Source organism: Rhinolophus hipposideros, assembly GCF_964194185.1.
Source record: "Rhinolophus hipposideros genome assembly, chromosome: 2".
NCBI lineage: Eukaryota > Metazoa > Chordata > Mammalia > Chiroptera > Rhinolophidae > Rhinolophus > Rhinolophus hipposideros.
The window spans coordinates 72,452,708-72,469,597 of NC_138048.1; the positions used below are offsets into that span (position 1 = coordinate 72,452,708).

Consider the following 16,890-nt stretch of genomic DNA (forward strand, 5'->3'; position numbering starts at 1 on the left):
TTCTTGTCTTTAAAGTCCATCTGCTGCGATTGCTATCTTTTTTCTTCATCTAAGCATCTTTGAAAAGGCAGAGTGCCAACATCTTTGCGAGTCTGGTTCCCATCATTTCAACCTGGTGTTGCTGGAAATACTGGAAATTTCCTCTGTCCTGACAGGCCTAGAGGGATCCCACGTTTGCCTGTCTCCATCAACTGTGTGATACATTTCTCAGAACATTTGTATAATCTCTGCGACACCCTGATGATGGGAGGGAAGGGACCAGGGTGGGAACCTTTATATATGTATTGACCTTTAAAGCAACTTAGCGTGCTTGAGCTTGAACAGACTGTGGGAGAGTTGAGGCAAGTTCTGGAAGGTAGAGATCCTATCCTTGTCCAAAACCTGCCTTGTGTACTAGTATCCTAGAGAATTCTTTCTCATTCTGCTTTCTGGAGTTAATGTGCCTTTCCCCGACTAGGGCTGTGTTGGTAAATAGTCTCTGAACACAGCAGTGGGCTTTAAGCACCCACATTTGCACAGGCGGGTTGTGGGCATGATTCAAGAATTTCACGTCAGCATGCAGGAGAAGGGCTGGCCCGTGAATCCGAACAGTTTGACAAAGGATTAAAGTACCTGTGTACCAAAATCAGAAGAAATATTCAAGTTAATGTTATAAATCCTTCTTGGGTTACTCTTTTAATTTGATGTTCCTAATTATCTATGCCCAATGGAAGCCAGTGAACAATAGTCAATTTCGGTCAAATTCTTTGTTTTTTTTTACGGAAATAACTTGGAGCTAAGATAAATATAAGTAAGAATATGCAAAGTCTGTGAACTGAGAAAAATATATTTTGAAAAATTACATTTATCTCCTATGCAGATATGTACATGTGACCATCAAATCGATTGTCTCAATAACAGCAAGTTGGAGATGTGTGATAAATCTCATTATATCAGTTCTGGGCATGAGTTAAATTCACTTCTTACTCAGAGTATTTGGCATTTAGGACTGAATACAAGTGCTTCTCCTTCCTTCCCACCTTCCCCACTGCCCCTGCACCCGTCCCTTCCAGGCCCAATATTTGAAAGACAATGTGTGATTCCTTTGGTTTATCAAAGGATTTTATTGAACAGAGGGAAAAATTAGAAGTCGAAGGAATTGAGTTCTTGACCTAATTGCTAGTAACTAGGTGAAACCTTGGACAAGTCTCCTAAACAAAAACTTGTGATTTTATGAGTATACAGCACCTGCCTGGACCTCACTTTGCTCTTTTGTAAAATGGGGAGAGGGGTTTTGTTAATAAGATCTCAGAAATGCGTGCTCCAGATCTCAGAGATCTTACGTATTGTGGCTGTCAGAGGTAGAGCTGGTGATGTGGTGACGGGATTCATCCGGGAAATGTTTATTGAGTGTCTGTAATGTCCCAGTCACAGATCTAAGTACTAGGATATTGCAATGAACGAAGCCAATAGAAGTCATTCCTTCTTTCAGTTTGCATTCTAAGATAAAGGATCATTAGCAGACACTTTTGAGCCCTTATAATATGCCAGACATTGCTTCGGATGTTTTATACATATTAAATATTTTGTCAAATAACCCATGAAGTAGGTACTACTATTACTGGTATCACTATTGTACAGTTGAGGAAACTGAGTCACAGAGCAACTAAATAACACGCTCAAGGTAACATAGATAGTAAACGGTGAAGCTGGGATTAGAATCAGGCTTTTTGGCTCGAGTCCGTGGTCTTAACTACTACGGTATACTGTCTCTCACTGTCAATTAGTTAACTTAAAGTAATCAGTATTTATCCTAGCTGATGGCAAAGTAGGAATAAAAGAAACTAGCTCTGGATAGAAATCTCAGAGCTCACTTGGTCTCCCTCTCTGGGACGCCAGGCTCTGATGGGAAGTCAGGGACACTGAGCAACCTTGGCACATTCACCTTCTGTGTTCCCAGCCACTCTATGGGTTGTGTCTGCCTGGTTGGAGGTCACTGGCCCTTTTCTGGCCCCATTGTCAAACCATTAGGTCATCACCATCCCCTAACCCCAAGGTAATGCAGCATTGGCCATTTGTAGAGAAGTGAGTGGTGATGGACTTGAAATCAGAATATCTGGATTTGAGTCCTGGTGCTACCAAAGCTGTCACTTTGGACAACTTTTAGTAATACCAGCAGCAACAATAGTATCAGTAGTTTTATTTATTAAGCACGGCTGTGCATTGTGCTAAATGCTTTATATATGTTGTTTCTGATCCTCAGAACAATCCTTATGCGAGTTATTTTTATCCTTACTTTACAGTCTGATCTTGGCTGCTATTTCTACCAAATACTGTTTAACCTTGGGCAAGTTACTTAATTCCTTGAAGCCTTAGTTTCATTGTTTGAATATTGGGGTTAGTAATGTCTACTTCCCATGGTTGCTGTAAGGATTAAATATGAAAATGTACATAAAGCATTTAAGCCGTCGTCTATCCCAGAGACAGCGCTAATGACCATTAGAGCTTAAGGTTCGCAGCTATTAATCTGAGAAGCCAGATTTCAAATCTGACTGTAAAGGCTGCGATCGTGAAGACAGACTTAAGTGGCAGCGTCCTGAGTGAAGCAGGGTGAGCTGTGTGGTAGGGTGTGTGGCATGGGGAGCTCTTTCACTACTGGTGGCTGTTCTGTAGCAGGTAGAGCTGCGAACCAAACAGGAAGTGGGGAGGCCCTGGTCTCCCTTACCTGAGGGTAGGCAGAAACTACCAGCATGGAGGAAGGTGTTCCTTGAGGTTTGCCTGGGATCATGTCCTGACCCTTCCAGGAGCTAATATTGGTAAAAGGACACCAAGAGCATCTAGCCAGGCACAGCTGTACCGGAGCAGATGGCACCCTGGTGACACCCTGCTCAGGACCGCCCTTCCCGAAGGATGATGCTGGACATGGGAAACTGGGGAGGGGCCCAACACATTCACATGCAGGGTGCAGCCTTGAGAAGGTGGGTCAGCTGGGATTATCCTCCTGTACAGATGGGAAATCCAGAATACGAGAGGTCAGCTAACTCTAGCAAGGAGTGGAGTTCAGCCTCGAACCCGCACGTTTTCGTGGCAATCCTCTGATAGGTCTGCATTGTTGAATGCGTTCTATACAGATGATCACGTGAGAAAATTCAGCCGTCAGTGGTTTATCTGGGTTCTAGTCGAGGTCTCCCAGGTATATACTCTCGGTGCACTTTATACTTTTCCTGCACGTCGCTTGTCTTTGTAATTTAATGACTTATGTACATGTAGTTATTTGCTCATGTCTGTTTTCTTCCTTAGACTGGAAGTACCAGGAGGCAGGGGCCCGTGCACCCACCTTGCTTCTGCCTCAGACAGTGGGGTGGGAAGATGTGGGTGGCGCTCAGACACTGAATAAACCCTGCTGTGGAAGGCAAGACCATTGGCTCCTCAGGTCCCCACTACATTAGAAGGAGAGGAAGTGAATAAGAAATGAGCTTTGAGGGACGTGATTTGGCTGTGAGTGCAACTTGAACTAGAATGGGAGGGTATGTGTTGCATTAGCACAATGTTTCCTAGCACTGTACTTCGGGAGGAAAGAACGATGGTGTTGAAAAGCCTGAAGGCTCAAGATAAATGTGTAGAGTTCTCCTGCTCCTGTTTTCTTTGTTCCTTTTTTGCTCTTGTAAGCATATACTTGTCATTTCGGCTGAAACTGAACAAAACAGCTGCTAAATATGGTCTAAGAGAAATAACATTTTGGTCTTTTTAAGGCCTGTAAGTTTAGAGTAAGCACAGTCGTTTGGCAGATGTTAGAGGGAATCTGAGGGTGGACAGTCATTCTGGGAGCTGGATCAGCTATGGGTCTGTTTCACACTGCCAAAGGACTGGTGAACTGAAATGAAAGACGTCACAGAACGGCTACGTCTTTAAGAGGAGTTTGGGAGAAGGAGTGTCAAGTCTGTTTAAGCTATTGTTTCCAATCCTTCCCAATCCTCCTCTTAATTTCATTTTCAGAGCAGGGAGGTGGGCTTGGGAAGGATGTGTATCATCTTTTGTCATTCTAAGGTGTAATCATCCTTGTTATACACAGTGGTACCTTGGTTTTCGAACGTAATCCATTCCAGAAGACCGTTCGAATTCTGAAACATTCGAAAAGCGAGGCATGGTTTTCCCCATAGAAAATAATGCAAAATGGATTAATTTGTTCCAGACCTTTGAAATCAACCCCTAAAAATGCAAATTTACCATGAATTTTACTATCTAATGATACCATAGAGCCATAAAATTTACGGCGTTTGTAAGCTGAAATGTTTGTCAACGGAGACGTTCGAAAACCGAGGTACCACTGTATTTAGGTTTGCCTTTCCAATCTTTAGGATTTAGTCTAGAGATGTTATTTAGTGTTACAATAAATCCAGTTATCATTCAGGATACCTGGATTAAACTCTGTATAATTAAAGTATAACTCTGTGACTAGGAATACTAACCCCTAGATCTTAAATCTTTCCACTCTGCTGCGAAGTCAGGCTGGAGCCTGCTGCTACCATCTGAATTTCTGAATTTCAGCTGATAGAAGAAAGAATTCTTATTGCAACATCCCAGGAGCCCAAAAAAGGTTAATGTGTCTTCTGAATAGTCTCACTAATTTGTAAAGAGACATCTGTTTGTGTAGAAATATCTGACCGTTTGCTATGCGTATGGTGATATTGGTTAAAAAACAGTAAGTTTTCTTTTATTGGCTTTATTAGTGGAAAACATCTGAAATACAGACTGTATTTTTCTGTGGCATGTTCTTTGTATATTAAATGAATTCTTGAAAAGAGAAAAAAAGAAAAGGAAGGAAGGAGGTTAATATTTGTTGAGGTCCTGTTAGGTATTGGGCTCTGAGCTAGTCTAGACACTTGCACAGTTCTCAAAGTAACCTGGCGAGGAAGGGAATGTTGTCCCTATTTTTAAAATAAAGAAACAGATTCAGAGCAGTTATGAAACTTGCCCAAGGCTGGGGAGCTAGCAAGTGGTAAGTCAAAGGCTGGGAATTCTGATTCTATGGAGTAGTGAGTGGCTAACAGCCCAGAGTTTGGAGTCTGACCAGCCTGGTACCCATTCTGGCTCAGCCACTCATCGGTGGTGTGACCTGGACCAAGTGCTTAATCTCTCTGTGCCTCGGTTTACTTATCTGCAAAGCAAAGAGAACGGTAGCATCCACTTGATAGAGTTGCAATAATTAAATGACCTCTTCATGGAAAACACTTAGTAGTTTGGCATATCACTTAGTAGTGCCTGGCATATAACTTCTCCTGAAATGTTAGCTATTCATGTGATTTTTATCATGACGACTAAGTTGTCTTTATCCGTACGTGCTGATCAGTTAACATTTCTTTGTTGGAACAGCTTGCCTTTTGATATGTAGTAGTTTTATTTCATTATGAAATAATGTAAACTAGTCTACCTTAGAATTAAATTGTTTTTCTCAGCCTCCCAGCAAAGGTTAAGATCTGAATAAAGGCATGTGTAGCCACAGGGATTCCTGACTTTGGTAAATGCCAACGATTTGCTCTTTTCTCCTTGGTGTATGGAGCCTTATTTCATGCTGCCCATCCTGGCTTTACGAGCAGCTAAGCAAACACGAGAGGGAGAATTAAGCTGATTCTTGTCTCTTCGCTTTCCTGTCTTTGTAACATGATCATTAGGTACAGCCTCTGTCCCTCATTGCGTTGTACATGGCCTCATCCTGACAGCCTGTCTTCTCGATGCACCGGAGGCTTACGCTAATGGGCTTTATGAATTTTCTCTAGAGCTGGGAATACCATTGGGGCTTTGCCTGTGACAGTTTTGTGCAATTGGGAGCGGGGCGAGGGGGATCAATGGGGCAGAGGCTGGGACGGCTTGTCTAGATTGAAAAAGATGACATACATTTGCTAGGCCTTTGTCTCTACCTTCTGATCTCGTTTTTGTGTGACTTTCTCTACACGTGTTGTGGAGAATTGGGAGTGGGACATCAACCTTAGTCAGTAAATAGCTATGTGTATCAGTTATGTGTTGGATACAGTGCTAAGTAATACTAAGATAAATGTGTTACAGTCCCTGCTCAGGCCATTTGTAATTCATCAAAGGAGAGAAATGGAAGAAGGCGTAGCACGATGTGGAAGTGTTTGTCACAGAGTTATGCAGATCACGTTCTGAGTGCTGAGGGGCGCTGGCACTCATTTGAGAAAGGCTTCATGGAGGTGGCAAACTGGGCTTTCAAGGATGGACTTGCCTGGTAGAGAATGGTAGGAAGAATGACGTTGGCAGACAGACATTATGAACCTAGCCACACAGAAATGACCGCGAGTGGTGTGTTAGGGAAATGGCAGGTGGTTTGAGATGGTTGATAATAGCACAAAATGGTGGCACATAAGGCTGAGAAGGAAGGGTGGGCCTGAGAACCAACAGGACCTTGACTTTCAATTCAAACCACATCATGTAGAATTGTATAGCATGGCATGTTGTGGTTAGAAATGTCTATTTTAGAAAGATCCGTGTGAAGGACAGATTGAAAGGAGGAAAGAATTGATTGAAAATGCTTACAGCGAGAGACAGTGAAGCTTGTTGTATGGAGTGGAGTAGATGGTTATGGTGGACATTTGGAGATAAAATCGTTAGTACTTAGTGAACAACATGAAGATAGAATCTTGGGGTCAGCCTACCTTTAAGGTATGCGCAGAAGAAACAGAATCTCTGTGAGAGACTGAGTGGTGTGATCAAAGACAGAGGAGGGATATCTTTTCAACAAGAGTGGTGGTACTCAGCTGTATAAATGCCTCAAAAGGGACAACTACTGAGAAGAGACCACTACAAATAAGAGATTGAGGTCATTGGTGAGCGTTGGGACAAATTACAGTTGACTCTTTGAATGGCACAGGGGTTACGGGTGCCAGTCTCCCATGCAGTTGAAAATCATGTATAGCCTTTGACGCCCCCAAAATTTTACTAGTAGCCTTATTGATAACATAAACAGTCAATTAACACATATTTTGCATTTTATATATATTGTATACTGTATTCTTTATAATAAAATGAGCTAGAGAAAAGAAAAAGTTATTAAAATCATAAGTAAGTGAAAATACACTTATAGTATTTATTGAAAAAAAATCTGTATATAAGTGGACCTGTGCAGTTCAAACCTGTGTTATTCAAGGGTCAACTGTATGTTGGAGTCCTATGAGTGGAGAAAACAGCTGAATGTTTTCCATACTCAAGCTATATCACTATTCCCCAACAACTTAGCTAGGTAATAATCATATGCATTTGTGTAAGGGAACATTCACAAACATCCAGCTCTCCAGGTATTTGGATTGGGGATAGAGGAGAGCTAAGTTCCAGTGTCCCTGAACAATTCTCTGCCTTCTGCTTTCTAGGAGAGAAGAAAGCCTCCTTTCTTCAGAGAGCCTCCTTGCAAATACCATGACTCTTAATTGTTCCGTTTTGCTTTATTACTGTCAGCATACTGTAGAAGGTAGATGCTTATAGTCTTCTTTTCCAATTCCAAACTGGTTCTCCTTTCTAGCTAGGATTCTCATAGTGGATGCTGTGGCAAGGCACCCAGGTCTCTCCACGGAGGCACTGATGGGAGTGTAAGCAGCTAGCCGTGCTTCTCTCTTGGGAGTTGTCCTCAGCTGAAGGCATGCCATTTCACCCAAGATCATAACCTCTGGGACAGGGAGAGGGGACAGTTTCCATGCAATGACTACTCAGAGGAGGGGGGGTACAGAGGCCCCACTTGAGGCATGGGGGACATGGTAGGACAATTTGGAAGAGTCATCCCAGATTCAAAGCTCCTCTGCATCACTGTTGAAGTCTTCCGTCTGCTGAGTCCGGTCCTTCTTCCTTCATTCCCCCACTGCACACCCCCCAATTTCAATGATTTTCAGAGTCTAGTTCCTGGGGAACCAACCAAAGTTGATGATTGTTTTTAGTTTGGTTGCCTATCGAAGGGAGGTTGCCAATCAAAGTCTGTTGTCACTGTGACCTTTGCTTCTGAGCCCCTCGGATGTGTCAGTGGAAGGAGCCTCTCTCCCAGTAGCTGGAACGAAAATCTTGGCACTGAGCCTCCTTGGCTCCAATTGACTGGGCCATATGCCCATTAATGGACTATTTAAGGAGAGGAAAGAGCCTAGAAGTCAGCTGCTCAGCTCATCCTGAGACTGACCAATTAAACCCCAGCCCTGAGGAGGGGTCCATTAGGTGGGGTGACCCCTGGGTGGAGAAGCTGGTCCCTGATCTGCACCCTGTTTCTGTTCCTGCCCTCCTATTCTACCCCTCATAGGCTTCCCAGACTCCTTAAAGCAGCTAGTATTCACTGTTCTGTATCTCCTCTTTTTCGTTCATCTCTTTTTTTTAAGAAAAATGACTGTTGAAAATACAATTGAGATATTTCAAGCAAATGTAGAACCTCTCTTGAAATTTGTTGCAGAAACAGCACTGGGCAAACAAACTACTGGGAAGCACAGCTTAGAAACAAACAGCAGCTGCCACCATTTGTGGGCTTTTTTCCTTCTTTTTCTCATTTCTTTCTAATTCGTTTTTAATAAAACCTGCTGTTCTAATGGCCTAGTAGTTAAACAGACACAATTTTTCTTTCCTACTCTGAAGCCTCCCAGGTGGCCCTGATTGTGTCTTTTAGTGATAGGGTCTCAGCTGAGAGCTCTGTGCTCTTCCTGTGTTCTCCTGTCTCATGGTTCCGTCTGCAATGGTACCCATACTTCCCTGACCAGGTTGGTTATAGCTGGAACTTCTGGATGGTTCGATCTGTTGGGACACGAGCTTGGAGTGAAGTTTTTTGCCTTTCTGGCTTTATAACAATGGATAATGCTAATTCCAGTCTTTCTCAGTGACTAAGTGCTTCAACAGTTGGTTTTCTTTTTTTTTTATTTTGGTTTTTATATGTTTTCTGTGTGGAAGCTTTGAAGGCATATAGCAAAGGGCTTTTTTTGGGCCTGATTTGTTAAAAACTGTAACTGTAAAGAACTCTAACTTATCACCTCAAACTCATTTGTCTCCTTCCCCACGGATAGCAGCCCTGATGCAGCCCCTCTCCCTTTCTATGCTACTAGTGGTGTGGAACAATTGAGAATTGTTATTGATTGCTGACTATGTGTGAGGCGTGGTGCTGGGCCCTCACATACTCTTCACCAGAGGTCTGCTAGGTTGATTCATCCCCATTTTATCTGCTCAGAGACTAAGTCGCTTTCCTGTGTGATCTGTCTTAGGATCACACAGCTCGTGTTCACTCCAGGTTTGTCTGAAGCCAGAGCTCAGATTTCCCCCCTTCCGCCTCTCTGCTGCTGTAATAACCTACAGCAGCGCTCTCATAAAAGTGCTGACTAGAGATACGAAATTCTTTCAAGCCAGAGGCAGTGGTCTTTTTTATTTGTCTTTCAGAATATATTTTTTTTAAAGTAAGTTAGTGCCTAATATTTAAAAATTAGGAGATCTCACATTTAACAAAATGTTCAGTTTTTCTTGAAAAAAAAAAAATCTTTGGGCCTGGCAAAACTGTATTTACAGGTTGACAGTACAACAATTGGTTCCAGCTAAGTAGAATCCCCCACCCCTCCACTCCCCACCCAGAGGAGACATGACTTCTTCTGTTTGCTGCAGGGCCCAGCTACCCCACCTCCCTCATACGTTACTTGCTTGGCTTTGGACATGTAAGTTTGTGATTCTTGAATTAGACTTTCAAAGAAACAGTTTCTGTCCAGTTAGGAATCAGTAGAGGTCAATTTCAATTTCTGCCTCTGAGTTGAATTTTACAGCATTGGATTTTTCTTTTCAACTTTTTAGGATAGTAATTCAGTAGTAATAGCAGCAACTGTTGGACATTTTGAGTAGTAACATTTTAGCTGACTCTCAGGGTTAGCAGACACTGGCTTGGTGGTAAGAACTTGCATAATTCTCCAATTTAGTTTGCATTCTAACTCCTGCAGGTACTCTTTAGATACGGGAGGAACTGGAGGCCATTTGTAAAAGTCTATTTTGCCGAGGCAGCATTGCAGAGAGGGGAGATGAGTCCAAAGAAAAATATTGTGCGAGAGGCAGTCAGGTTGATTCTATGGTGACTACCTGGCTACAATAGCCCCACAATAACAGGAGCACCCCTTTCTTAACTGCCAGTGTTCAGCACAATGAGCAACTGACTCATGAAATTTCAAAGAAAACGGTCTTAAAAATTAGACACGGATAATGGGACTTTCATTTTATCCTGATGTACCTGCAAGTGTGTTTCCATTTGACAGTGAGAAATGTGTTAATTCTTTTTTATTGTTTCAGTGGAAGTCATGTCTCCTTCTATCAGATTTAAACACATCTCATAGAAAAAGTGAACTAGAAACAACATGGATTTTGACAGATTTCATAGCTGCAACTGAATTAAATTTTAATAGTATTTAATATTAACACATGAGAGTCCCCCGAGGCTAAAGTTATTATTTATTTGCATATTTTAAATAGGCATTTGTTTTTGATTAAGATAATGCCTGGAATACTATTTTGAATATTTATTGTTTGTTTATTTTCTTTCAGGACCCTGCAGGGATCTTTGAATTGGTGGAACTTGTTGGAAATGGAACATATGGACAAGTTTATAAGGTGCGTTCAATTGACTTTGAATATGGCTCATGTATGGCATTGGTTCATGAGTGCTGAATTGCAGTGCTGCCCATTCTTGCTCATATATGCCTCATAATAGATTTAAAATGAAAATCGACTCTCCATCTTTTTAGATGTATCTGTAGTCCCATTGCCTACACTGGATTCTAGGATTTGGGCATTTCCCTTCATTATGTATTACAGTATTTATATCTGACACATGAATTCTGCATCTTTGAAGTTCTTTAGGTGTTTAGTTTCCTTAACTCGAATCATCGCCAGAACTGGTTTTCAAAAAAGCAAAGGATGCTCTTTACTTTAGACATTTAAGCTATTAAAGTATCACAGCTAGAACAGTAGATTTGGTATTGGCCTAGGGCATGAGTTAATTGTGTTTGGTGAACAGGGTTAGGAGAAAACTGGCTACCTCACAAAGCTAGGCTTAATGGAAGCAATGACTTTTATAAGATAGGAAAGAATTAAAAGTTAAATTTGAGGTTGAGCTGAGGAATGAGAAGTCCTTTCTGCCTGTTTACTTTTTTTTACTTACCAATTCACCTAAAAAATGCTTTTAAAAGATATTTTCCTGGGGTAAATGATCTGGAAAATGGTTGTTTGAAAATGTGGGTTGATTCCCTTCATGATTATCAAAAGGAAATGGAAATGAACTGATTTTGGACATTTAGGGGGTTTTAATGAATGAGCTGTTGAAGTAAATACCTTCAAAACAAACCAACTGTTTCCTCATGATTATTTCTAGGCAAATATCCTTCATTTTCCTGAGTGGTAGTGATATGGGATGGCATTTCTATTATGAATTCTCTCGTTTTATTTTTAAATTCCTTCTCTGAGCCCAAAACTGCTCTTAGTTGATTAAAATTATTGTAGAAGTCATCCAGATTGTAATATTTCCAATTCTACAGAATGTCAAAAGTACACACACACACACACACACACACACACATATTCATATATGCATGTGTGTATATATGTGTGTGTGTGTGTGTGTATAATCTGGTTGAGAATCTGGTTTTTAAAGCATGATTGGTGTAAATAAATACATGTTTAAACCTTTATTTATTGAGAGATACCCTTTGGTGTTCACTCTAGGAGAAAATTTCTCCTTTGTAAGAAACGATTACTTCTTAAAATGTCAACCTCCTGCAACTCAACAGAATCTTGGGTAGTCTTCCCAAGATGTTCAGTTGACGTTGATCCTGTCTGACACAAGAAAGAAATGTGTCTCAGCAAATGCTTTTAAATACTTTCGATGAAGATAATTAGGTTGGAAGATTGTATTACTGCATTTTGAGAAATTGGGTTGAACTTGTGAATTAACGTAAGCTAATGAATCAAGCTCTGCTTTAGGTAGAAAATTACTTCTGATTTGCTGTCAGTATGAAAGAGCAACTCTGTAGCATGTGGTTGGTTTTATGGCACCATTTCTTAGACCATCCCATTGTACTATGCTTCCCACCTATAGAATACACATTTGGGGGATGTTTCATTAAACTAAGAGGTGGACTGTATACCTTGCAAGAGAAAAATAACAAAGGGATTCAATTAAGGATGAGAAGGTTTGGAAAATCCAGAATTATGCCTAATAACTTGTACCTGAAAAAAAAGAAAAGATCTCAGATCTTTTTAGAGAAACATTTCCACCTACTACAATTGTTAACATTCTTATTCCAAAGGGTGCCCTTCTCTTGGTGGTTGATACAAAACTTTGGCACTATAGGAGCTGAAGAGAGACTGCAAGAATTGGTCACGGTGAATGCATTGGACTTTGCGACAACAGACTTGGTGTCTTTCACCAGCTGTGGGTATCGTTTTGTGGCATCACAGGTTTTCTGTGCATTAGTCAATTGCAAATGTAGTTAGAAATGCTTTGGGGACTCCTAATAACTTATCTGAAGAATTAGAACTCTGTTCAGTTAAGAGTTCAGTTTCTAGGCAACCCAGATTACAGATGGCATGTACTCATGAACAGAGACACCTGGGTTTCCTGAGCTACTAATCCAGTCCTGTTGTTACCCTGAGTTCTGAAGGATTAAAACTAAAAAAAAAAAAAAAAAAAAAAGGGCAGAATCTGAACTCAAGTATATGTGAACCTAATGAAAAATAACTTAGGAAGTGATTTGTTCACATTGTAGATTATATTTAACATTTATGGAGTGAACATATTTCTAAAATATTGTAGGCATAGATAGCAATTTTATAGCCCTAGAAAGAGAATTCTATACAAAAAAATTCTATGATAAATACTTTCTTTACATTAAGTATTCAACCTTTGATTTTAACTTTTTATAAATTGAATTTTGGTGTTCCTGGATTTCACAAAATGAGGTATAATTTTATGAACAATTATGTGGATATAGCTTTTATTTTATGGAAGTACTCACTGTAAGTTTCTTTTATAAGCTGTTCTAAGAGAATCATAATATAATTTTATTTACTATCAATTTTTAAGAAACATAATGCAATAAACAAAAAGTGTATGTAGATATTAAGGGAATATTTCCTAAAGTATATCTGCATATAAGTCACATCTGGATGTGGATTTTATATATTTTATATATATATAAAGGTATATTTTATGTATACTTTTTATATAAAGGTGTATTTTATATATTTTACATATATATATTTTATATATATAATACTTTATATATATAAAGGTCATTTAGTAATATTTAGTTTTCAAAGTTGCTTCTAGTTTAAACTCTTAAGTCTAGCTTGGTCTGTTTGACCTTGGAAGGCTAGATTTGTTTATCTTTAGCATTTTGGTCCCAGGAGATCAAGTGGAAATTCAGTATCTGTTTTTAACTTTATTTATTGGACAGAATACATAAATAATAAAGAGTAGTGACTCTTTCAGGACTTTTAATGAGGACATCATCTTCTTGGACCTATGGCTCTCATTAAAAAACAAACCAACAAAAGGCCACATACCTGTTTGCTAAAGCTTTTGGCTGTTTATTAGCATGCCACCTATTGGGATTTAATGGAATCCAGACATGTTTTTGTTAAAATAAAGTAATTATTTTAATAAGTTGAAATAATTGTTAAGTATTTACTGCTAACACACCACTAACTCGTAGCCACAGATTTCAGAAGTGAATGTTAGTCTGCCCCGTTTCTTAATTGTCCTTTTGAAATATATATTGGTTATTACAGAGATGGAGACGTATTTTATTCCAGGGTGATAATGTGAATTGGGAATATAGTGGATTCTGCAGTATTTCTCAGGTTTCTCTTGAAACGTCCTTAAGTTGTAAAGGATGAAGTAAAGAGACCATCTTGGTGGTTATAGTGCTTGTGAAAGAGAGCACTGTGAGCGTGTGTGTGTGTCTGTTTTCAAAGGGTTTTATAGGTCATGTAGTCTAAGCATTCCTTTGCCAACGCTCTCATGACAGGGTACTTCTCCTTCTGGTCTCAGCTTAAGTGTTACCTCCTCAAAGAAAGCACTTTTCATCCTTGTATCTAATACAGCCAGCCACCCCCTCGGCCTCCCTCCCCCACAGATTTTCTCTATCACATTGACCTGTTTAATTATCTTCATGGCATTTCCACTCTGAAATTATCTTACTTCTTTGTTTATGTTTATGTATACCGGGGATGACAAAAAATGTATACAAGTGGACACTTCGGTCAGCATTGCTCAAGCAGTAGATCGCCGTAATCAAAAGTGTCTGGACGCTGATGGGAACCACTTCGAGCACCTCTTGTAATTGCAGAAGTCACACGTGACTTGTATTCATCTTTTGTTATCGGTATATATTGATATTACAATTTTAATACAGCTTTTCTTTCTTGAAATGTGTATACATTTTTTTTGACACCCTCTGTATAAACAATTTAAATACATAAATAAAGGAAAATAAAGGTAGGGACCCTAGTCTATCTTGTCGTCACTGTATCCCCAGTCTGCTACATAGTAGATGTTGACTGTTACGGAGCCCAGAAGTGAACTCTGTTTTTCTGGATAATTCTTTTTATATTCATTCCCAGTTGTTGTTTTTTTTGTGTGTTTTTTTAACATTTCCCATTACTCTGCTTACTTCACAAATATGTATTTGCACAAAAGTAATCAACAAAATACTCTTTTTTAATGGTGGGATGTAGATGTAGATTTTATGTTAAATGAATTATTGATAGTCTATAAAAGCAAGACTCATGTGGAAATTTATAAAATGAGGCAAATCAATTTCTAGGGTTGTTTTTTGGCAGAGAGTGTCAAACTGGAATGTGCGAAACGAATATTTGGGAAATTATTTAAAATGTTGATTCTGGGCCCAACCTCCGAAATTTTGATTTAGTAGATCTGGGGTAAAGTTCAGGAATCGGCACCTTTCATAAGTGTATGGCTTCATTTTGATGTTCAGGGCCCTGGGGCATTGTAGGGCCACTTGAATGAATGCTCATCTTAAAGCTTTTTGTAATCATTTACTTTAGGATTTCCATTATGATTCCAATTGGTGTAAACTGAGAAAAGTGAAAAAACATAACAATCTTGACCTCAGATGTGATGCCAACCAGTTTTGACATACTCATTCAGAGATTTGGTGGTTTTATTTGACATGCTTGTGATTACAGTTTAAGGTCATTCTGAATAGTTCAACTCAAGACCTGAGAATTGATATAGTCAAAACTGACTTGGTAAAGAGAGAAGAGTCTGAATCATGAGATTGCCTCAAATCAGTATATTGTAATTTCTTAATTAATCTTCTGTTAAAGTGAAACAAAGCATTTTAATAGTAAGCTCATTAATAGTCTTGATATGGAAGTGATTTTATGACATACTTGGGATGCAATGTAGCTTTTCACTGCCTGTTCTAATGAACCATGAATTATACTATTCACTTCTGGTTTGGTAAGGAGTGAGTTTGGGAGAATGCTGTGTTTCTTAGATAATAGTGACATTTGCTTTTTGAATCAAGAATTTCCAATATAAAGAATACATTATTTCACATTTGTTTAGTGCTAATGTGAAAAGCCCTGTGCTTTGTGTGGGAAGAATGCAGAGCCAACCAAGATGGTTTTACTCTACAGATACGTGCAATCAGGTCATCTGATTAGTACTCAGGGCCCACTGTATGCTCAAGGTTTCCACATATGTTGTCTTAGTTTTCCTCGTGTTTTATTGGGGAGGAAACAAAAAGAACGTTTATTAATCCACATTATCCCTCCAAGGCAGGGTTTTTCGCCTTTGGCACTCTTGACCTTTTGGGTCTGATAGCCCTGTGTTATAGGGTGTAGGATATGTAGCAGCATTCCCGAACTCTCCCGACGAGATGCCAGGAAAACCTCAAAGTTGTGACAATCAAAAGTGTCTCCAGACATTGCCAATTGTCCCTAGTTGAGAACCACTTCTCTAAGGATAAGACAAAAGAGCAAAACTTAAAATTGCTTGCAAACAGAGGCAGTGGGAGTGTAGAGGATGGAGCAATTAATGCTGCCTGGGCAGGGTAGGGGCCTGAATGGATTGTGGGAGGAAGATTTGGAAAAGCTTTGACTTCGTGGAGTGCAATGTAGCTTTTTCATAAGTTGAAAGGAGTAAAATAAAAAGGCCTCAGGAGCAGGACTGAGTCGGGTTCTGCGTTGTTCTAGTAGTGTGAAGAAAACCAACTTACTCTGAGTCTGGACTTCTTCGTCTGTTAGTGATAGCCCAGTGTTGGGTTGTTATAAAAACGAAGTGTGATGTACATAGAAGTCCTTAGCCCAGTGCTGACACATAGTAAACTCTCAGTAACCAAGAGAGTAACCTTTTCTTCTTCCCAAACACGTGCCAGTGGAGCCTAGCTTATGAGTTCTTTCCATGATCTTGTTTTTGTAGATTATATGATCTGAAAGAAGCATTCACAGCAGGTGAAGTCAGAAACATCTTTCTGCTTCACCTCCGACCTTTGAGTTCTTGGCATTTATGTAAGCTCAAAATTGCATTATTTATGTTAAATCCAATGCTCAATACTGCTTATGGCATTTGATGATATAATTGCCATTTTTATACTATAGTTGGTCTTCAGTGTTTTTTCAAAGAAGCCAATTTCTCAGTCATTTTTAAGAAGAAGGTAGATTATTAGAAGAAATAAGAATTGGTTGTAGCACTCTGGAACTTGAGTGGGGGTGAGAGTGATTTTTAAATAATTATATATTTTAAAATTCGGGGGGAGCATCAATAGTATTTTGTCTTAAGGTAATATAAGATCTAAGTAGAGAGACTCTATTGTAAGATTTGGAAAAAGAGTGGGATAGTAAGGACCTCACTTAGGAGTTGAGGACCTGTCTTTGTGGTTCTAC

General features: G+C 39.6%; 1 protein-coding gene across 6 annotated transcripts in view; it reads left to right on the top strand.

Annotated features, from left to right (window-relative positions):
- Positions 1-16,890, top strand: part of TNIK (TRAF2 and NCK interacting kinase) — a 364,845-nt gene that overhangs the window by 69,978 nt on the left and 277,977 nt on the right. For all 6 annotated transcript variants that reach the window (XM_081072831.1, XM_081072832.1, XM_081072833.1 and 3 more), the window contains exon 2: positions 10,525-10,590. In XM_081072831.1, the coding sequence (XP_080928957.1) occupies positions 10,525-10,590 (66 nt within the window). The remainder of the gene's footprint in view (positions 1-10,524; positions 10,591-16,890) is intronic.